Genomic DNA, 21,749 nt, shown 5'->3' with positions numbered 1-21,749 from the left:
CTTGGTTACTGCATCCAAATATCAGAATTCAGAGAGCAAGTTTGAGTGTTGAGGGATACGGTGTTACCAGATCCATGTGTCCTTGAGTTTCAGGTAGTAAATGTGGCAGTTCAAATAGTGAGGGATTCATCTGAAAATGTATTTAAATCTAACTGGTCCCCAACAACAGAAAGTGGTGTTGGGAGAGGGAGAGTGAGGATAGGAAGGAATACCTGTACACTTACCATTGACTTTGTCCCTGCCACAGGGCCACTAACAGCCCTGGCCATAGTAGTGTTGGAATTCATTTTTGTGTTTGGGTGATTACTGTCCACCTCATGTATTGTAAGGACAGAGATCTTGCCAGGATTGTTCTCACTCTATCTTCAAAGCCCAATGCTGTGCCTGGAGCATGGCAGGTGCTCAACACTTATTAAGTAAATGAGGAATGGACAATTGTAACACTTAGATGCAAAGTGCCCTGAGTAAGGTTTTTTCTCTGCCTCTTTGTTTTGAGGAAACAGATCACAGCAGCTAGGTGACAGCTGTCTTTGATCACCTCCACACCTCAAGAAAGCCTCCCAATTTAGAATGCTTCACACAAGAGGAAGCTGAGGCAGTTCACAGCAAAGGATATCCTATAATGCTGCAAATTGAAAAAAGCCCTCAACTGGCAGAGGACACTGCTGGCTTCCTCTGTTAAAACTGATAATTTCCCAACTGCTACTGGGTTGGCAAGTCAAACTTGCTCCATTTGTACACAGGGGTATGTATTTCAACTGGTTTTATGTGAGTTGCTCTGGCCTTGCATATGAGATCCTAAACATTGAAGACAGAGACTCTACCTGCTCTTTAATATCTGCCTTTGACCCTAGACTTTCATTCCAAGCACCCAGGCAAGCGAGTTGCAACATTTTTCACCTCTGCAGACCTGACGGATATGACACTCAACCAATTAAGAGGTTGGGAGGGTGGGGAGGGGTGGGCCACGTAGTTTACAGTTCAGACACCCCGCCCTGCCCGCCCTCCCATGGTTCGGGTGTGGTGAGTCCCCCTGGCCTAGCAGGTGGGCACCACATGTGTGGTCACTCGGCAAAGGTCTGCTGGTCACCCTGCTGCTGCCCGCCCCCCACAACTTACTATTAATTCCGTGAGTTGCTGAAGTCATTCTTCTTGACACAGACCCATGAGGACTCATTTCCAGGATGTTTTTGGCTCCCTGACAGCCTTTTCCTGTTTTGGAAGCCAGTAAGTGGCATTTAAAGTCACAGAGATTTTGTTGTTTGGAAAAAAAAAAGATTCCACTGACTGAAGAGAAGGTGGAGTCTCTTAACAGCAGAAATGCCCACAGCCCTGGGTCTCCCCCTTTCGTATGTACCTCACTTTCTGGCCTAAGCTTCACTTAAGCTTTTTCTCTGGTGTCCCTATACTTTCCTAATGTGTCAGAAACTATGAAGTTGTCCACATTTGTCAGCTCATGACACATTCTCAAATGAACATGGAAGACAGTCTTGGAAAACGCATTCTAAAAAAAGCCTTCTCTTCCTTCACGTTGTACATGCACTCAAAGAAATGCACTGGCATTTTCTTTCACTCAAAATGCCCCACCCCTGGCTTAACACTAAGAATAAGCCAAATGGTTAAAAAAAATAAAAAGATGGCCAAGCATGGTGGCTCTGAAATCCCAGCACTTTGGGAGACTGAGGCAGGAGAATTGCTTGAGTCCAGGAGTTCGAGACCAGCCTGGGCAACATAGTGAGACCCTGTTTCTACAATAAAAAACACAAAAATTAGCCAAGCATGGTGGCACGTGTGTGTGCTCTCAGCTACTCAGGAGGCTGAGGTGGGAGATCACCTGAGCCTGGGGAAGTCGAGGCTACAGTGAAATCTGATTGCACCACTGCACTACAGCCTAGGAGACAGAGTGAGACCTTCCTCAAAAAAAAAAATAAATAAAAATAAAAAGGTGGAGCTTAGAAATTAAAAGTCATTTCTACAGAGAAATGACTTTCACAGTGAGGAGTGACATGGGCTCATGTTCTTTCAAAAACAGGACTGCAGGGGACTAACAGTAAGAGGAGGCAACTCAATAGGAGTAGGAAAAAGTCTCTGTCCACACTTACCACCTCCATTTGAAAGGCAAAACTGTCTCCCTGGGAGCAGGAGCTGGGGAGGGCCACGGTGCTAGAGAAGTGGGAGCACCACTTTGTAAGTGTGCCCAGGGAGCTGATGGGCATAAGGAAGGTGTTTGCCACACTCAGCCTTGTATTGAGTGGTTGAGGGCAGAAGGGCACGCACAGGGAGAGATCTCCTGAAATGAGTTCCTGGAGAATGAAATCTCTTTTCCAAGGCTCAGTTCTCACTTGTCACATTTGTGGCTGGGAACCCTTTCTTTTTTTTGAGATGGAGTTTCGCTCTTGTTGCCTAGGCTGGAGTGCAATGGCACAATCTTGGCTCACTGCAACCTCCGCCTCCCAGGTTCAAACAATTCTGCCTCAGCCTCCCAAGTAGCTGGGATTACAGGCACGCACTACCACACCCAGCTAATTTTGTGTTTTTAGTAGAGCTAGTGTTGGCCAGGCTGGTCTCAAACTCCTGACCTCAGGTGATCCACCCACCTCGGCCTCCCAAAGTGCTGGGATTACAGGCATGAGCCACTGCGCCTGGTCTGGAAACACTTTCATACCATGTTAATTTCTGAGACTGGGGCTCAAGGTAAATTTAGATTAAGGGTTTAGGATAAGTTAGCTAGGATAGCCCAGAAGTTTCATAATATGACAGATCTCTAAAAATAAATGGCTCTTTTAAGGCAGCATGCCATCAAAAGAAAGTACCTCTAATGGGATTCTAATTATTTAGGTTAAACTCTTTCTCCTATTTTATTTTCATATGGAATTCTAAAAGGTTTGCACTGATGAGGCAGAACATCTTAGGCTGTAGAAAATTATACACGGTATCTTTACTTGGAATATTAGCTATGCCACTTATTAGCTGTGACCTTAGGCAAATTACTTCACCTATTTGGCCTTGAGTAGTAATTAAAAAAAAAAAAAAAAAAACAGTACCCATCTCCTGTAGCAGGTGTGAGGATTAACCGGGTTAATGAGAAATGCTCAGGCACACAGTAGGTGCTCAATTAACGCAGGCTGTTACTATTTATCACTAAAAGGAAAGGCTTGGGACATTTTACCAGCAGTCACAAGTTTATCTGAAATGCAACAAAACCTGAGTACCTCATCCTTCTTCTCTGAAAGGGTGAATCAACTCCAGTCTCCAGTGCCCGAAAGTTTGTTTTTGTTCTTTTGACAGAGCACTTATTTTCTTGATTTGAAAAGGCAAAAGCGATTCTGCTTTTGTACTTAATTAGGGTAAATCACATTCAAGTATCAGACTGAATTAAGTGATACAACTTTCTCAAATGAATCACTTTAACTTCCTCTTCACTGAACAATATACATTTTATTAACACTCATAAATTTAAATATTTTGGATACTAGACCCTTATCAGTTAGATGATTTGCAAATATCTTTTCCCATTCTGTGGGTTGTTTTTTTCACTTTCTTGAATAATCATACATTTAGTTTTTGACAAAATCTTGCTTTTATAGAAATCTATACCATTAACTTGAGTAGCTATTTTTGAAAAAATATTGTTTAAATTTAGATATAACGGTATTCCTTATAAAAATTTATTTTATGGTTTTAAAAAATATTTAAATTATTGCATAAGCATTTCTTTAAAAATATGGTCCGTAGAAAGAAAAGAGTAAAACCTAAGTTGTAAAGTGACAGTGATTTTTGGTTCCATCATTTTATTCATGTAATCATGGACGATCCATCTGATTCCGTGGGAAGCTGAGGGCTAGAGGCTGCCACCATCACACTGCATTCTTTCTCATTTCACCCAAGAAGTCATAGGTCTGCTCTGAAAGGTCAAAAGGTTCATGAATTCCGTCTGGCGACAGCAGAGCCTGGAGCGCGCCCTGGTTTTCTTGGTTTTGCTTAAGGAAGTCAGTGATAACTTTCCATCGTGCAGTCTCAGACTCTTCTTCTGCCCACCTGAATGGGGGCAGGCGTGTGGAGTGGAGAAGTGGGAGCACGCAGTCATGGTAAACCAGGAGAAACGTGGACTTCAGGAACTCTTTGTCTCTCTGGGAAAACACCACCCCCACAAATAACATCGTTATTTTTAAAGTGTTAAAGTCTATGAACTCAATTAACTAAAAGCCACCTAAGAGGTAGGATGGAGGGTGCCATTAGTGCCTGGCAGGTATGGGCTCTGAGCCAGCTGCTCAGGCAGGACATGGCACTTCAGAAGTGGAAGCGAGCAAGAGTTACACAGAGTCCAGTGGAGCAGTTCTCCCTGAGAGCCTCTACGTGGCTCCACGAGACCAGGGTGTCTCCTAAGCTCCATGGAGGGTGTCTCGCACATTCTGTCAAGGTGCTGCAGTCTAATTTTGGTGATACCAGTGTGGTGACAGGTAAATATAACTAAAACAATGCCAAGTCAGCTGTACCTACTTACTGACAGCATATCAGAGATAACTGTCATGTTATCTAAGAGAATTGTAGCAGGTGTTCCACATAGGATCCAGAATTGTTGGCTTATTACCAGCAATGCCTGGGATGAAGGTTGAGGGGTCCTTTGGTGATGAGGATGTCAGACCCTTCCCCGATAAGAATGGTACAATAGCTGTACCCATGTCAACCCCCGATGCCCACAGGCCATGGTGGGAATCTCAGAGAGCACAGCAAGCTGAGGGCAGAGCTGTCCCCAGGCAGCAGAGTCTACACAAAGATATCATCCATTCCACCACACATGTCCACATGAGGGCAATGTCTACAGGCCCAAGGCTGCTGTACTAGAATAGCACTAAGCCTGACAGTTTTGGCAAAGTCACATGTATGTAGATGGTACTGATCAAATGGAGGCTGAAATAAGGATACAATGTATAAACTGTTTCCCAATTTTTAGGGTTTTCAGCTTATTTGTCATTTCATTTTCCTTGTAGATAATGAATACTTTAGATTGGGATTGGTAAAGTATAGACTGTGGGCCAAATGTGGCTTGCCACCTCTTTTCATAAATAAAGTTTTATAGGAAAACAGTCACATTTGGTCATTTACATATTGTCTGTGGCTGCTTTTGTGTTACAACACTAGAGTTGAGTAGTGTGACAGAGACTATATGACCTGAAAGGCCAAAAAGATTTTCCATCTGGCCCTTCCCATTTGCCAAATCCTGGATGAGAGCAGTCAAACCACTACTCACTGACTAAAGCAAGTTCAGATTGGTAATTACCATGATTTTATAGCAATGTAAGCAGGAGCAATGCATTGTTTTCAATATATGGTACAGCTCAGGCCATTTTTTTTTTCCTTCTCTCTACCTGATACAGGCTTTGAGAGCTAGAGAAGTTTTTTAAAATAAAAGAAATTTCATATACAACTGAGAGACTTTGGCTTAGAAACTTCCCCTTTATTTAAATAAAACTCAGTAATCTGAAATGGCTGTCCTGAACAAGTGCTCCTTCTCACATTAGTTAACGACCATGCATAACCCTTTTGGAATGTGTTTTTGCAGCCATAATGAAACAGTTTCCCTGGTTAAGAGGGATTGTGACTGTGGCTACTTTTGCTAAAAAAGAGACATTATTCGAATGGGCAAGCAAACACCAGGTGCTGCAAATATGAAGTTCAGTGTGGAAAATCATATTACCTTCTCTGATCTTTTTAACATACTTTCTTTTTCAGCCCATGAACTCTAAAGAGCAAACAGAAATATTATATTAGTCCAAGTAGTAATAAGTCCTCACAACACTTCTGCAACTTTACTCTGTAAATAAACTTATGGACAGGGTTAAAAATGCTGTACAGATTCTACACAAGCAAGAAGTGAATCTGTAATCAGGCATCTATTGCAAACGACCCAGCACCAGAATGACTAGGAAGATGTATCTGTGAAAGATGATGTAGAAACCCATAATTATAAATCAAAACTAACTTGAGATTAGAATAAGTGAAACACTAACACATTCATGCAAACTATACAAACACAGCACCTGAATAATAAAATAATATTAAGCTTTCCAAGTAAGACAGTAATGAAAATAGAAAACATTGCCAAATACCAAACTTTTCTAAAATTATCTCTGTCATGATGATGACAATGGTCAGAATGAGACAGATTGAAGTATAATTTTGTAAGTAAATATTTCTAATCTGTCCACAAGGCTTCACAGAAACTTCCTTAAGTAAATAAAAACCCCAGAGTTAAATTAGTCCCACAAAAGTATGAATTTAAGACTTTCGCTGTGCCAGTTCCTGGCAAACTGAACGCGTGGGTGGAATATGACCCGTCTCACGACTGCCTGTTCCAGGGTCTGGGTTCTGTGCATGTCGGTAGATATCCTCCTGTTGGCACCTGATATCATAGCTAACCTGAAAGCATCAGACCTTTCTCGGCAGGGAGGCCCTGGGATGAATATAACATATGGCACCAATAAGGAGATTCTCCATAAAATAAATGATGCATTGACAGAGCGCTTCTCAGCAGGAGATAACAGACTATGCCACTCATGAGAACATTTTGGAATGTTCATACCTATTACCACGTGAGGGGACTACGGTCCTCCACCCTGTTAACCGCTGTGCCTATGGGTCCTTAAGAGTTTGAAGAAGACCCTTACAGAACCGGAGTGTTTTACTAAACAGGCCAAGTGTCATTCTTATCATTATTAAAATATCATCCACAAACTGAACTGTGCTAGGTAAGTAAACACTAGGAGGCTCACATGCTGTACATTTTGAATTTTATTAGGTTGCTGCAAAAGTAATTGTGGTTTTTGCTACTACTTTTATGGCAAAAACCGCAGTTCTTTTGCACCAACCTAATAATATGGCTTAACGTGAATATCACTTAGCAAATTTAGACTTAGTGTTTGGTAAAATTTATCTGTTTTTGTTAGTTACATGTCAATGTCCTACCTTATTTTTCATTAAGCCACCAGCAAACAGTAGGATGTTTCACTTAGAGTTACTCATCTGGGAATAGTAAACATGTTACGGGACACTATTACCTCACCAAGATCCACTTCCTTTCTTCTGGAAAAAGAAGACTATATACCTCCTTTGAAGTTAAACGGACTGTATGACTGGTTTTGGCCAATGCAATCTGAGCAGAAGTGGCCCAGGCCCCTTTGGAGCAAAGGCAGTAAAAGCCCAAGAACAACTTTCCATTCTTCCTCTTCTGAAGGAAAACTGGCAACAGAGGTAGCTACTTGTTCCAGATGGTGCTGTGAGACAGCGGAGGCTCCACCAGCCTGTACCCTTGGGTGACTGTGGAGCAGCGTCTTCCACTGATCCATGCTGGATACATACCATGGGTGGGAAATAAAACTGTGCTAACCACCACAGCACAGCCAAGCTTCTCCTAAGTAACACACTATGCCATGGAGAGAAGGCGGCTCATGAGTGTAGAAACCACCACTTTCTTTTTAAAAATTATCATTATACAAATAACTCAATGTGAAAAAATTAAGAAAATGTAGATAAAATAATCCAAGATCCAGAGGTATTCACTGATACCTCTCTGGAATATATTCTTCAAAATCTTTTCACAGGCAGGTATATAAATATGTATATATTTATACTTATTATGGCTCAAATGAGCTCTTTTCACTGAATAACATGTGCACAACTTTACCCACATGCCTTCAAGCAGCCTGTGGCACATTCCGGGTGCACCCAGAGCTGACCTGCAGGGACAGCACTGACTGGTTCACTGCTGAGCTCCATGGCTGGCCAGGTCACTGCACGTCTCTGAGCTGTCTGCTCATCAGGGAAATGCAGATTTTAGACTAGACTGGGGTTCCTAAGGTTATTCCTAAGAACAAGGTGCAGATTCCTGACTGTTACATACCTAGGGAAATATTCCTGTGGCCAGCACAGTGCCTTATATTAATACATAGTGGGCTCTTGTGAAATCTTTGTTGAAGGAATCAGTGTATATATATGTTCTACGTAATGAATAATTATTATGAAACCAGTGACTTTACAGAAGAAAGAGAAATTCTACATTATCTAGCTATAGTGCTAGATGAACCTATCTAAAATTACAGGAGATCATATGCACCATGAACATTTTCTTAAACATCTCTGTTGAAAATTGTCATTATTACTATTGACAACCCCCAACCCAGCCAAGCTAGCACATGAATTGGTTTCAAAGTCTAAAAAGAATCTTTGGAGATGACTGAGCCCTCCTTCCTGACATTTCTGCTGTCAGGCCCATATGGCCTCTTTTTTAGCAGCAGGAGTCACCCCCTAATATGCTCACCTCCCTCCTGCATATGTTCTGCCTCTTTGCACTTGGCAGAGTTTGCCTAAAGAAGAAACCTTCCAGGGTTACCCACCACCTACCACCGCCCTCAGCCCCACACCAACACTCAGGCTCACCTTGCCCATCTACCAACCACTCCCTTACTTGCATCTGACATGCCAAGCTGGACTGTCAGCTCTATTCCTTCCTGCCTCAAATATCTGCTCATGCTAACCCTTCCACCTGCAATGTCTTCACCCTCATCTCAGCAGGTCAAAATCCTCTTGGCCCTGGCCTTTATTAGGTTCTCTCATTCAGGACCTCTCTAATGAAACATAATTTGGATCCTTCTTTGCTGCCTTCTTTAAATCTTCAAGGTCCTGGGTTATACCTCCCCCATGGCACTTGTGATGTTACCTGTGTATCTGCCTTGCATGCATACAGCTCTTCTACTTGTTGACCCTGATGTATTAGGCTAAACCATATGAAACTGCCACTTAGAGAGGCCAAAAATGGCTGAAAATTGGAGATTTCATGTGATCTAACACCCAACAGTTATTTCAGACAGCAACAGCACACATGGAATTAAATTAAAGATGATGTGCATGCCCTGATTCTCCCCCAGAAATTCAGTTGATTTATCTTACAGACCATTTTGGATTTTTGCTCTTAGGACACAATCAGTCAAGGAAAAAATGGGCATAAGATTATAACAGTGTACACAGCAGGCACTCCATCTGCTACCTGGGTCAGGGAAGGCAGCCCTTGGGAATTCATGTAAGATGGGAAAGATGAGGACTGAGTTAACGAGACAATGGACAGGGATTGGGAGACATCATCCTAGTAACAAAAAAAGGGCCTAGACCAGATGACAGAACTCATTAACACAGAGTGTGTAACTGCTTCCACAAGCCAGCAGGTTTCCGTTGCAATGCATGCTACCCACCCTGAGGGCATCCATCACGTCAGGCTGCTCCAAGAGCATGGGGAAGGTGGCCAGCATGGGATGGCTAATTAAATCTGAAATGCAAAACAACAGAAAGAATTTTATGCAAACTTCACTCAATGGATTTTATTGCAATAGACACAAAAATACTCAGATGAAAATTATTGTGCCAAATGATTTCTTGATAACACATTCTACACACTTTGACTTCTACGAGAGCTCAGAGCTGTCCCTTCAACCATCATTTGCCCCTATACGCATATCCTGGTGAGTTCCTGTACCAAATTAATGGAGCTTTTAGAGTGAGGGCAAGGAGGCTCTGAACAGAATAAGACTAGAAAATTTTGTTCTGTGTTTTTCTTCAACTTCTCTTTCTTCCTTATGGCTGTGGCATGGTAAAAGGAATCTTCCTCTTAGAGGTAGCCCTGCTCTTGGGAGACTCAGCAGAAACCAGGAAGCACTGGGGGAAAGGAGGCAGAGGGACTGCTGCTCAGGTCTGATTCCAGTCCACCAGGGCTCAGGGAAGGACACAAACTCGTGTCTGGAGCCGGCAAACAGTGGTAGGTGAAATTGGAAGAGTTAAGAATTGAGGATTCTGGCCATATGACCAAACACAACAGGGGAGAATATTGACATTTCACAGTAGATAATGGCACATGAAAATTCTGTGCAAAGAAGCACACCAGGAAAGACATGTCTTAGTCTGTTTGTGCTGTTGTAGTGGAATACCTGAGACTGGGTAACATAAACAAAGGAAAATTATTTCTCAAAGTTCTGGAGGCTGGGAAATCCAAGATCAAGGTAATGGCATTTAGTGTCCGGTAAGGGGCATCTTAACAACATCCTCCAGAGGGGAGGAACACTGTGTCATCATGTGGCTGAAGGCAAAATAGTAAGCGAGACAAATTCCCTTGTCAAGCTCTTCTGTAAGAGTCTCTAATCCCATTCATAAGGCAACAGCCCTCATGGCCTAATCACCACTCAAAGGCCCCACTTTTCAATATCATTACATGGGTAACATATGAATCTTAGATGGGACACATTGAAACCAGAGCAGACACTTTTGAAATGGCAAGGGCAAGGTATTCTATAATCTGGTGTCCTCAGTAGAGAAAAATTCATTCTTTAGATATTATTAGGATATTTTATTCTAATGATTAAATTCAAACAAAGTCAACAATTCTGAGTAAACTTCTTACCTATTGGGAAAACTAACAAGCCTTATCCTCTTTAAAAAGTCGTATCATTCATGAAGTTTCTCAAGAGTCATCAAAATGAATTCAAAGGCAATGGTGATTAAAAGGCTTACCTGTCCTCCCCTTTAGAGTTATAATGATTCCTTGGGAACTTTCTGTGCTTCTCTGCCTTTGAGTTCCACTTCTACCTACATATCCAGGTGATAAGTCCCCGGGAGAGGACTACTACCTATGAATGTTATTTGTCCACAAGTGCTAAGCCTCTCACTCACTCTGCTCCATCCATACTGGCCTGCCTCAGTTTCAAGCCCTCCAACACAAGCATGTCTTCTTTCCTTGGGTCTTCAGACATGCTGGCCACTCCACCCAGAAAGAATCCTTCCCCACACACTTCTCTCATAGGTCTAATTCCTCTCTCACATCTTTTGTTAAATATTACTCACTCAAAGAAGTCTTTCCTTGCCCTACACATTAATCAAGTCTTCCCAGTGCATGTTCTCGTTGCATATTTTCCTTCACAGCACTTACTTCAAAAAGGTGGAATGGATTATTCATGTAATTATGTGTTTGAGGTCTGGGACACCTATGCCTGTCTCATTCACCACTGGGCCTAGCATCATATCTGGCACATACCAGGTACTCAGTACATATCTGGTTACTGATTTACTTCATTGAAAGAAGAGCCAATAAAATTAAACCATTTTTCTTTTTGGAGGCAATTATTATAGCACATGCATTTGTCTTTGTAGGTTCAATCATGTGTGGCAACTCATTGATTTTTAAAATTATTTTTTAACATTTTACTTGGTAAAAATTTCAAACGTACAAAAAAGTTTCAAGAATAAAGACAGTACATAGGACACCCAAATACTCCGTATCTGGATTCACCAATTTAAACTAATCCATTTGATACTTACACTTCATGCACTAAGGACCAGCTATTTTGGTTGAGTTTGGTTTCTCTTCAAAATGATGATGTGCACACCAAACACATGGGAAAAAACAGATTACTCAGAGACATTAAAGGAAAATATGCCTATATCTGACTCAGGATCTCAAAACTCTAGAATTTGAAAAGTGAAAATGCATATGTTTGAAAGAACTGAATATGTGTTGAATTCACAAAGCTCAATGCTTTGGATCCGAGGATGTCCCATAAGTAACGTATTAACATCAATGCTGTTCTAAATATTTTATTCCAAAAGTCACAATCAGAAACAGAAGATACAATATAGTATAGGTTACATTTACTCAGAGTATGAAGCATTACTGCACAAAAGGACATGGCAAAGCCCACTTACCAGTACTTTGCAAGCTCATCCTGTCTTTCAGGAGCACATCTCCAAGAATTTGTCGATAAAATATCAACAAGTGAACAGAACACATACTTCCAATTAATGTTTCTGGCAGTAGACTATTAAAGAAGAAAAAAATGTATTCATTAGACAATCCCCTACAATCCAACCTATAATGTTTTGATGTATATTACTTTAATAAACAGTCCCAAATTTTACTTCATTACTGGAACACATTTTTAACTATTTAAAGAAAAATTTCTACTACAAGTAGGCCACATTATATTTCAGATAACTTTTTTTATTTGTTTACACTTTCAAGTCTCAACTCTGTGTTGCCATTTTTGTGCTTCCATGTTAGCATATATACTGATGTTAAATGTCAAATAAAAAAGGGAAGCCACTAATTATATGTTTTGGAAAGAAGGGGACTAGTCAGTCACAAGCTTAAACAAGGGCATGTGGCTGCCATGCCTGATTTGGCTAATGCAGAGGAAATACAAATTTAGGCTGTTCACAGTACTGGGTGGAACATGGGAGGGTGTGACAGACCTGGAATAAGTCCTGACTTTGTCACTTCTTAGCTATGTGACTTTAAATTAATTAATCTCCTTGTGCTTTGGTTTCCTCATTTATTGGCTACCAATAGTAATACTTGCATTTCAGAAGGTTACTAAAGGGATTAAAATGAAGTAAGTATGGGCTGGGCACGGTGGCTCACACCTGTAATCCTAACACTTTGGGAGGCCGAGACGGGTGAATCACTTGAGGTCAGGAGTTCGAGACCAGCCTGGCCAACATGGTGAAACCACATCTCTGCTGAAAATACAAAAATTAGCCAGGTGTAGTGGTGGGCACCTGTAATCCTAGCTACTCAGAGGCTAAGGCAGAAGAATCCCTTGAACCTGGGAGGTGGAAGTTGCCGTGAGTCGAGATCGTGCCACTGCACTCCAGCCTGGGTGACACAGCAAGACTCTGTCTCAAAACAAAACAACAACAACAACAAATGAAGTAAGTACAGAGTGCTTAATGTAGTGTCTGGTATATAGTAAGGGCTAAAAAATAGAAAATAATTCAATATTGAAGTTAAATTGGTATCAGTTTAAAATAGATTGCTATAACCTTAGGATGTTATATGTAATACCAAGTTAAGTTGGTATTAGTTTAAAATATATTGTTATAACTTTAGGATGTTATATGTAATACCATAGTAACCACAAAGAAAATAGCTATAGAATATTTTCCAATGGAAAGTAAAAGGGAATCAAAATTTGTCACTATGAAAAATCAAACACAAAGGAAATCGGTGAGGGAGGAAATTAAGAACAAAAAATGCTATAAGAAGGAAATGAGTAATAAAATGGCAAAAGTAAGTCCTTCTCTATTAGTAATCACTTTAAATGTAAATAAATTAGACTCCTCAATCAAAAGATATAGATTGGCAGGATGCACTAAAAAAGCAAGATTTAATTATATGCTATCTATAAGAGACTCACTTTAGACTTAGGACACTCATGGGTAGAAAGTGAAAGAACAGAAAAAAAATATTTCATGTAAATAGCAACCAAAAGAAAACATGTTTAGCCATACTACTATCAGACAAAATAGACTCCAAGCCCCCAAAAAAGTTACAAGAGACAAAGATATTGTACAATCATAAAAGAGTCAATTCAGAATATACAACAATTATAAACATATATGCACTAAACATCAGTGCTCCTAAATATATGAAGCAAACACTGACAGAATTGAAGGGAGCAATACACAGATCTATAATAATAGAGAAGATTTCAATATCCTACTTTTGATAAGGTATAGAAAATTACACTGTAGACTAATTGGATCTAGCCGACATTTACAAAACCCTCTACCCAGCAACAGCAGAATATACATTTTTCTCAAGTGCACATGAGATAATTCTCCAGGAAAGACCATATGTTGAGTCACAAAGTAAGTCTTAATAAATTTAAAAAGATTGAAATCATACAAAGTATCTTTTTTCGATCATAATGAAATGAAACTAGAAATCAAAAGCAGAAGGAAAACTGGAAAACACATAAATATGTGGAAATTAAACACACTCAAACAACCAATGGCTCAAAGAAGAAATCTCAAGAGAAACTAGAAAATTTCTTGAGAAATGAAATGAAAACACAACATATCAAAACATAAGATATAGTGAAAATAGTCCTAAGAGGGAAATTTATAGATATAAATACTTACATTAAAAAAGAAGGAAGAGCACAAGTCACCAACCTAACTTTATGCCCTAAGGAACCAGAAGAATAAAACTAGCAGAAGGAAAGAAATAATAAAGATTAGGTCAGAGACAGACAAAATAAAGAATAGAAAAACAATAGAGAAAAATCAATGAACGCAAGAGTCTGTTCTTTGAAAAGATGAACAAAACTGACAAACTTTTAGTGAGAATGACTAAGGAAGAAAGACTCAACTAAAATCAGAAATGAAAGAGGGGATATTACTATTGATTTTATAGAAATAAAAAATGTGTAAGAGAGTACTATAAATAGTTGCATGCCAACAAGCTGGATAACCTAAATTAAATAGGCAAATTTCTAGAAACACACAACCTAATAAGGCTGAATCACAAAGAAAGAGAAAATCTCAATAATAAGTAAGGAGATAGAATCAGTAATAAAAAAAAATCTCCTGATAAAGAAAAGCCCAGCATCAGATGGCTTCACTGGAAAATTCTACCAAACCTTTAAAGAAGAATTAACACCAATTTTCCTCAAACTTTTCCAAACAACTGAAGAGTAATAAACACTATCAAACTCATTATGAGGTCAGAATTACACTGGTAAAAAAGCCAACAATACTACAAGAAAAAACAAAACAAAAAACTACAGGCCAATATTCCCGAATATTGATGCAAAATCCTCAACAAAATAGTAGCGAAGTGAATTCAACAGCACATTAAAAAGCTTGTACACCATGACTAAGTCAAATTTATTAACGAAATGCATCTTCTATCAAAAAGGAAGATGTCTTTGGGCTGAGAAAAACCACCAAAGATTTAAAAAGAGATCTTTTTGTAAATTAATCCTTTATCTTAATTTCTAAGATTATATTTTTAGAAGAGAAAATCATCACAGAGGTAATAATCAGTCTTCCAGCCTGCTGGAAGAGAACAGAATGAATGTGACCACTGTTCTGAGGTAAGAGCAATGGATTCCACAAGTAATTAAGTTTCATGGAATTAAAGAGGTATCCCTGACCACTCTTTAAATCCTGAATTTCTAGAAACATCTGAAAATATAATACAGGTTCTCTTAGCACAGTTATACTGATATACAGCATTTGATACATAAAGTCAGAAACTGTCTTTTTCCAACCTGGCTAAATTCTGATCCTGTACACATTTGACATACATTTTAAAGACTGGAGGCAGGGGACCATTTCAGCTGCCTCCGTGTCACCACATGCTTTCTCAGGGATCAGGCTGTGATTCCGGGTTGTTCTAGGACCATGGACATGTTCATGAGCAGGGAGCAGAACAACCTTAGTTCATGAACAACATGTTCATGCTCTGCCCGTTGGTCCACGGTCCCACCACACAGTGTTTCAGCTGCATGCCCAGCTCAGGGCTCATGATGAAGAACAGCCATGGTTTTGCCAGGGAAAGGGGTGGGAACTTCCTTCCTTCTGCTTGGCCCTCTCCTTTTCTCGTAGACCTGCCTGCTTTGCCTGGCAGGCATTGGTCCACCCAGTGTGGGCACTCCTTTCCTTCTGGCACCTTCTCACAACATGAAGCAACGCTGCTTGCCCTTTATTAGATTTTCTTTAGGGAAAGCATCTGATTTTCCCAAACTTAAGATGACTAGAAAGTTCTGGGTTGCCAAACGTTAGCTGAATTAAGCAAGTAAAAATATCCTTCCTCCTGAATTCACATGTAGACCAGCAAATTCTGGTGGCAAATTTCAATGAACACAATGAATGGGCCTCAAGCATTCAAGCAACTAACATTATTACCTTATTTATTTTTAGCAACAATACAAGGAAAGTAAAAGAGAAAAAAAGATGGAATTCGTCCAAAAAAAAAAAAAAAAAAGGATAATGAATTTATAGCAAATTTACACACACACACACACGCAACCTACTTCTACAGATCAGGGTTTCTTGATATTCAGAACTCATGCACTGGAAATCTGAAGTCAAATTCAGGGCTTTCCCTCCTCAGGGGTTTATACACATGCCTTTGTTCAAATCACATCAAGTTCAACCCTTTCGAAAAACAGCTCCAAAAGACAAATCTTGGTGAAACTGAAGCATTTATTTGCTCTCTTTCTCTTATGTTGACAAGGTCACCATAATCACAACTGACTCTACAAAACAAGACTGCCAAGACCCATGAGCAGGACTCTGGTGCCATTGGTCTACACTGAATAATTCACATTTTCACAGGATTCCTGATAGCCAAAAGATACACATGTGTACGACTGCTGGCTGAGTCAAAGAGGGCAGTGTAAAGGCAAACAGCAAGGGCACTGGGTAAAAATGGGCACTAATGCAAACTCTAACTAGGCTTTCTGCCCTTGGCCTTGTCTCCATTGTCTTATGTCCTTTGACATCATGGAAAGAGCCCTTGTCCTTTCTCCTTTGAGCAGTGAAGTTTGCATAAACAAAGGTGAAGTTTGTAAAGAAGGGAGGGTGAAGGTGGAGGTGGGGTGGGCCTTTGAAGGAGAGGAGGAGAAGGACTATTGGTGTCATTACCTGTCTTGTTCTCCCATCCACTGAAGGTTTCAGGTCAGGGGAAGAGAGGATGCTGAAATGGATCAGTCTTGCCTCAGTCTCCACCTCCAGGGTGCTCAGGCTCAGTGATGTCCAAAAGGGCACAGGCTGGTGCCTAGCCTCTTACCTTGAACCCACAGCACAGCCCCACCGCGCCCCCCGACTATGAAACCAAGGCCCAGGGCCTCTGGTTTCACTGTCCATGAGCTGGTTTCTGTGCAAGCCAGCCTGGAGTTGCACCAGCAGTGTGTCCCAACTCACGTTTGAAATCCCCAGGAGTATATATTTTGGGGTCGTGCAAAGTGGAGAGGCAATTTCAAGCCAGCACTCAAGTCTCTCTGTGGAAGAGCACACACCAAGATAAGGCAGAGGGAGGCCAGGGACAGGTGGAGGCTGTGCAGAGGTCCTGAAGAGTATACTTTTACACTAGCAGGGAGAGCCCTGCTTTGAAATTATTTCACAAACATTTTTCGGGTGCCTATTCTGTACTGTAATGAAACAAATGACGCAGTCCTGAGGTATGGAGGACAAGGACACAGGACCTTTAAGAACCCAGCATACAGAAGAGCATTCACTGCTTAAGAAGAAGGGGCTGCCTTGCTAACTTCTGCACCACACAGTCCAACTTGATCTTGAGGTCATACAAAGTATCTGAAAACCAGTATTTGGGGCCAAAGAAACACTATTAAGAGCTGTACTTGAAAGACATGCATGGGAGTGCTTCCGGACTCTTGGAGGCTTATTAACAAGACGAGTACTGGGGAGGCCAAAGACGCAGGAAGAATGGGGCCAAACAAGATTTGGCTTTTCTTTCACAAAGACTACTACTGTGCTGCTTTCTTTCTAATCTTGAAAAATAACAATTTTCCAAGGAAAGACTGGCCAAAAAAGAGGATTTACAGGCTCTATGAACATCCAAGGGGGGAAAAAGCTAAGAGAGTAAATACTACCCACAAACACATTATTAATGGCTATTGAAAGATTGAACTGTTAACACTATAGTTATAAAATAAATTTCAGTAGTAGTGGTAAGAACAAGGGATATTTAAGCTAAGATTATGATCTGGAATGAGAAAAACCATTCAGAGGAGCATGCCAAGTCTTCACTGACTTCCCTACTTCTTAATAATCTATGAGCAATGGGCAGGTCATGGTGGGACAGTTCAACTGCAACCGTCTCTGTCCCATGCCATGCTCTCCCTTCCCCCTCTTGTCCTCGTGCCTCCTCTGTGGAGCTCCTTTCCTCTGCATCTTCCCAGTCCTTCAAAGGTGATTTCAAATGTCCTGATTTTACCAGCTACACATCTTCATTTCAACAAATTTTATGATATAGCACCATCTACCTGGCTTTATATTTACATGTATCTATATATAAAACAATTATAGTAGTAATTATAGTTAACACTATTGTGTTAGTTACTATGTGCCACACACTGTAAATACTGGCTAAGTGTTTCATATGTTTTCTTTCCATTACACTTCATTACAGCTTTATGGGGTTGATATTATTATGTCCATTTTAAAGATATAGACATTAAGACCCTGACAGAGATGTTAAATGACTAGTCTAGTAGGGTACTGAGTGAGAAACTGATAGATCTGAGATTTTATTAGTTTACAAACTCCCTGAGGAAACATGTAAATTTAAAACACCATAAGAAACCACTACTCTCATTTATTAGAATGGCCAAAACAGAAAAACTGATCATATCAAGTGCTGTCGAGAACATGAAGTAACTGGAACTCTCATACATTGCTAATGAGAGTGCAAAGTGGTACAGTCATTTTGAAAACAGTTTGGTAGTTTCTTATAAAGTTAAACTCCTTACGTCCCAGTAATCTCACTCCTAGGCATTTATACCCATGACAGATGAAGACATATATTCACACGCAGAAAATTTGTATACAAATGTTTAAAGCAGCTTTATTTATAATTGCCCAAACCTAGAAACAACCCAAATGCCCATCAACTTGTGAATGAATAAACACATTGCAGTATATCTATCAAAGGGAATTCAGATGCTCCTCAACTTATGGTGGGTTATGTCCCCAGAAACCCATCATAAATTGAAAATATCATAAGTTGAAAATAATATCGTAAGTAGAAAATGCAATTAATACACCTAGCCTTTTCTTTTTTTTTTTGAGTCAGGGTCTCACTCTGTCATCCAGGCTGTGGTGCAGTGGCACCATCACAGCTCACTGCAGCCTCAACCTCTTGGGCTCAAGCAATCCTCCCACCTATGCCTCCCAAATAGCTGGGACTACAGGTGTGCATCACCATACCCAGCTAATTTTTTTTTTTTTTTGGTACAAATGGGGTCTTGCCATGTTGCCCAGGCTGGTCTTGAACTCCTGGCCTCAAGTGATTCTACCATCTCGGCTTCCCAAAATGCTGCAATTATAGGTGTGAGCCACCATGCCCAGCCTACAACTAGCCTATTGAACATCAGAGCTTAGATAGGCCTACCTTAAACATGCTCATAACACATTAACCTACAGTTGGGCAAAATCATCTAATACAAAGCCTATTTTGTAATAAAGTATAAATATCTCATGTAATTCATTGAATCTGTACTGAAATATAGTGTCTACTGAATGCGTTTTGCTTTTGCACCATGGTAAAGTTGAAAAATCTTGAGTAAGTCAGGGACAGTCCGTACTATTTAGAACAAAAAGGAACAAACTACTGGCACATGCAATGGCATGGGTAAGTCTCAAATGCACGAGGCTAAGAGAAAGAAGCCAGACTCAAAAGGCTCCCGAGTGTTATGATTCCATTTCCATGACATTCTGGACAAAGCAAAACTGCTGGGAAAGAAAACAGGTGTGACTGCGTGAGGCTGGGGCTACAGAGCTGACTACAAAGGGGCATGAGATAAGTTTTTAGAGTGAGGGAAAGTTCTCTATCTTGACTGTGGTGACAATCACAGGACGGCATACATTTGTCAAAACACAAAGAACTATAAACTAAAAAGAGTAAATTTTACTGCATGTAAATTATATCTCAATAAACTTGACATTAAAAAAAGTTCCCTGAGGGTAGAATCATGCATTGGTAAGCCCCATTTAGTCAAGTCTTCTATTTACTAGTTAGTTGAAATGACAGATTTGGTTAGAAGAGCTAACTAGTAAATAGAAGAGTAAGCTAATTTCAGCTTTGTTACCCATTTCCCTTCTGACCTTTGGAGAACTGAAGAGGACAAAACTATTGTAACAATAGATGACTAAATAGGAGGAGAAGCCAAAAGCAGAGATGGTCTCCAAGTGCTGAATGATCCCAAATTCACTGCACAGGTAAAAGCAGGTACTAACCTTAGTACATTTCTTGATCTTCTGTTCAAGGATCTCAGTTTCACTAGAAGTTGAGGCTGCCTTCTCATTGCCATCATCTGGTAGAAAACACTGCCATGTGCTTTTAAGAAAAATCAAAAATAACTCATGAAACTTTAAGTACTTGAGACAGTGAGTATAATAAAACAAGTATTTCATGAAAATATACCACCCAGTAGTGCTGAATTGAATGAAAGGCAAGAGTCACCCATATACCCTAAATGAGCTGAGAGACCTCCCTAAGGGCACAGGATTGTTTGCTAAATCAGATGAGTTACAGCATTACTGCTGCCAGATTACAAAGGAAAACAGCATATCTGACTCCAGGTAGAACCAACTGCATCCCAGACCCCAAACTCCTTTCTGTTCCAAGAAGGCAGGAATAGCATTGTGGGGGCAGCAGAGGTGGCGTGTCCTGAATCACCAAACAAGTAGAGGGGTGGCTGAGGAGTGGAAATGGAATGCCAAATCTGCCAGGCTCTGAGCCCCATGAGGCAATGACCATATCGGTCTTGCTCTTCATTCTCCCATTATCTAGCACAGTGCCTGGTTAATGAACATAGTAAAAGATGTTCAATATTTCTAGAGGGCAATTTGGCATGCATATTAGTGTTTCAAATGTCTGCATCCTTTGACCTAGCAATAGGCAGTCTCTATTAGTCACAAGTATCAGTTCAGTGGTCAGCGAGAAGGAACTAATGCATTAGTTCTCATTCTTCATGATTTCAGTCTTCATGATTTCATTCTTCATGATTTCTTAGAGTCTCGTGTTACCAAGAAAATAAGTACTTAAAAATGATTAAAATTTTTATATGAAATGACATATTTTTAAAAGAGTGAATCCAAGTAAAAAAACGCTATGCTTATTAGAATGTAGCTACCTCTCGGATGCTTCTATTTGTTTAATCTTTAAGGAAAGGAAGACAACACATGAGAGCCATACCTCTTCTGGATACTGAAGGGTCCACGTCAACACCTTTTTCATAAGGAGTACCACCATTCAAGAAAAGCTCATAAGTTCTATAAAAGAATAACATACAATGACAGATAGAAGCTGTGGACATTTAGAAAACACTGGAGTCAGTCGTTAAATATTTTTTAGCACTAATATACTCACAGACATTTCATTTATGCCTCATTGGTAAATGAAAAGAATAACTGTTGATCCCTCCATGAGGTACTATCTGGGCTAATAAACAGTCTTTCTTCCTAATTATAAGCTGCAGAAAATTATCTTTCCTAACTATGCACTGTAGAAAATACATTTTTCCTTGAAAATGAGAAAAATTAATTCAAGTCATTAAAATGTTCAGACCTTAATGACTTATGTTAATGACAAGTGATTGTTTTTTAATGTATTTTTCAAACGTGCTGAATTATTATTTGAAATGAGGCCATTATGAACTTATATTATTTTTAAAATATAAAAGTAATATGTAGATTGTTATAAAAAGTTTGAATGGCAGAGGAATGATAAGTAAAAAGTGAAAAAATTCCTCCCCATGCCTTCTTCTCTAGTTTGGTTAATCTCCTGCCCTATCTTTTCCTATGAAAATGCAAACAAATGTATAAACACGGTGAATTTCAAAATTAACACATGCTTCAAAACTAACATACTACATGCTTTTCTTCTGAAGTCACATACTAAGTGTAGAAAGAAGAAGGTAAAAGAGCCCTTTAATTGTACTACACCACCTTCTCAATTCTGCTCCTCAGAGGTAACTTCTGGGAACAGTTTTGCTTTGTTTTGTTTTTGCTTTTTTTGAGGCAGAATCTCGCTCTGTCACCCAGGCTAGAGCGCAGTGGCATGAAAACTGCTCACTGCAGTCTCGACCTCTTGGACTCAAGTAATCCTCCCAGCTCAGCCTCCTGAGTAGCTGGGATTACAGGCGTGTGCCACCATGCTTGGCTAATTTTTTTATTTTTGT

At 40.0% G+C, this 21,749-nt stretch overlaps 1 protein-coding gene across 2 annotated transcripts in view; it reads right to left on the bottom strand.

Moving 5' to 3' along the window:
• Positions 1 to 3,418: 3,418 nt before the first annotated feature.
• NPHP1 (nephrocystin 1) overlaps positions 3,419 to 21,749 on the bottom strand; it is a 68,633-nt gene continuing 50,302 nt past the window's right edge. For both annotated transcript variants that reach the window (XM_008008364.3, XM_008008365.3), the window contains exons 15-20: positions 20,765 to 20,841; positions 19,804 to 19,903; positions 11,743 to 11,855; positions 9,246 to 9,319; positions 5,699 to 5,743; positions 3,419 to 4,130 (exon numbers count right to left, since the gene is read on the bottom strand). In XM_008008364.3, coding sequence (XP_008006555.3) covers positions 3,858 to 4,130; positions 5,699 to 5,743; positions 9,246 to 9,319; positions 11,743 to 11,855; positions 19,804 to 19,903; positions 20,765 to 20,841 — 682 coding nt within the window. In that variant the 3' untranslated portion in view covers positions 3,419 to 3,857. The remainder of the gene's footprint in view (positions 4,131 to 5,698; positions 5,744 to 9,245; positions 9,320 to 11,742; positions 11,856 to 19,803; positions 19,904 to 20,764; positions 20,842 to 21,749) is intronic.

The sequence above is a fragment of the Chlorocebus sabaeus genome, chromosome 14, assembly GCF_047675955.1.
Source record: "Chlorocebus sabaeus isolate Y175 chromosome 14, mChlSab1.0.hap1, whole genome shotgun sequence".
In the NCBI taxonomy this organism is placed as follows: Eukaryota; Metazoa; Chordata; class Mammalia; order Primates; family Cercopithecidae; genus Chlorocebus; species Chlorocebus sabaeus.
This window is presented reverse-complemented; position numbering and strand designations above follow the sequence as displayed.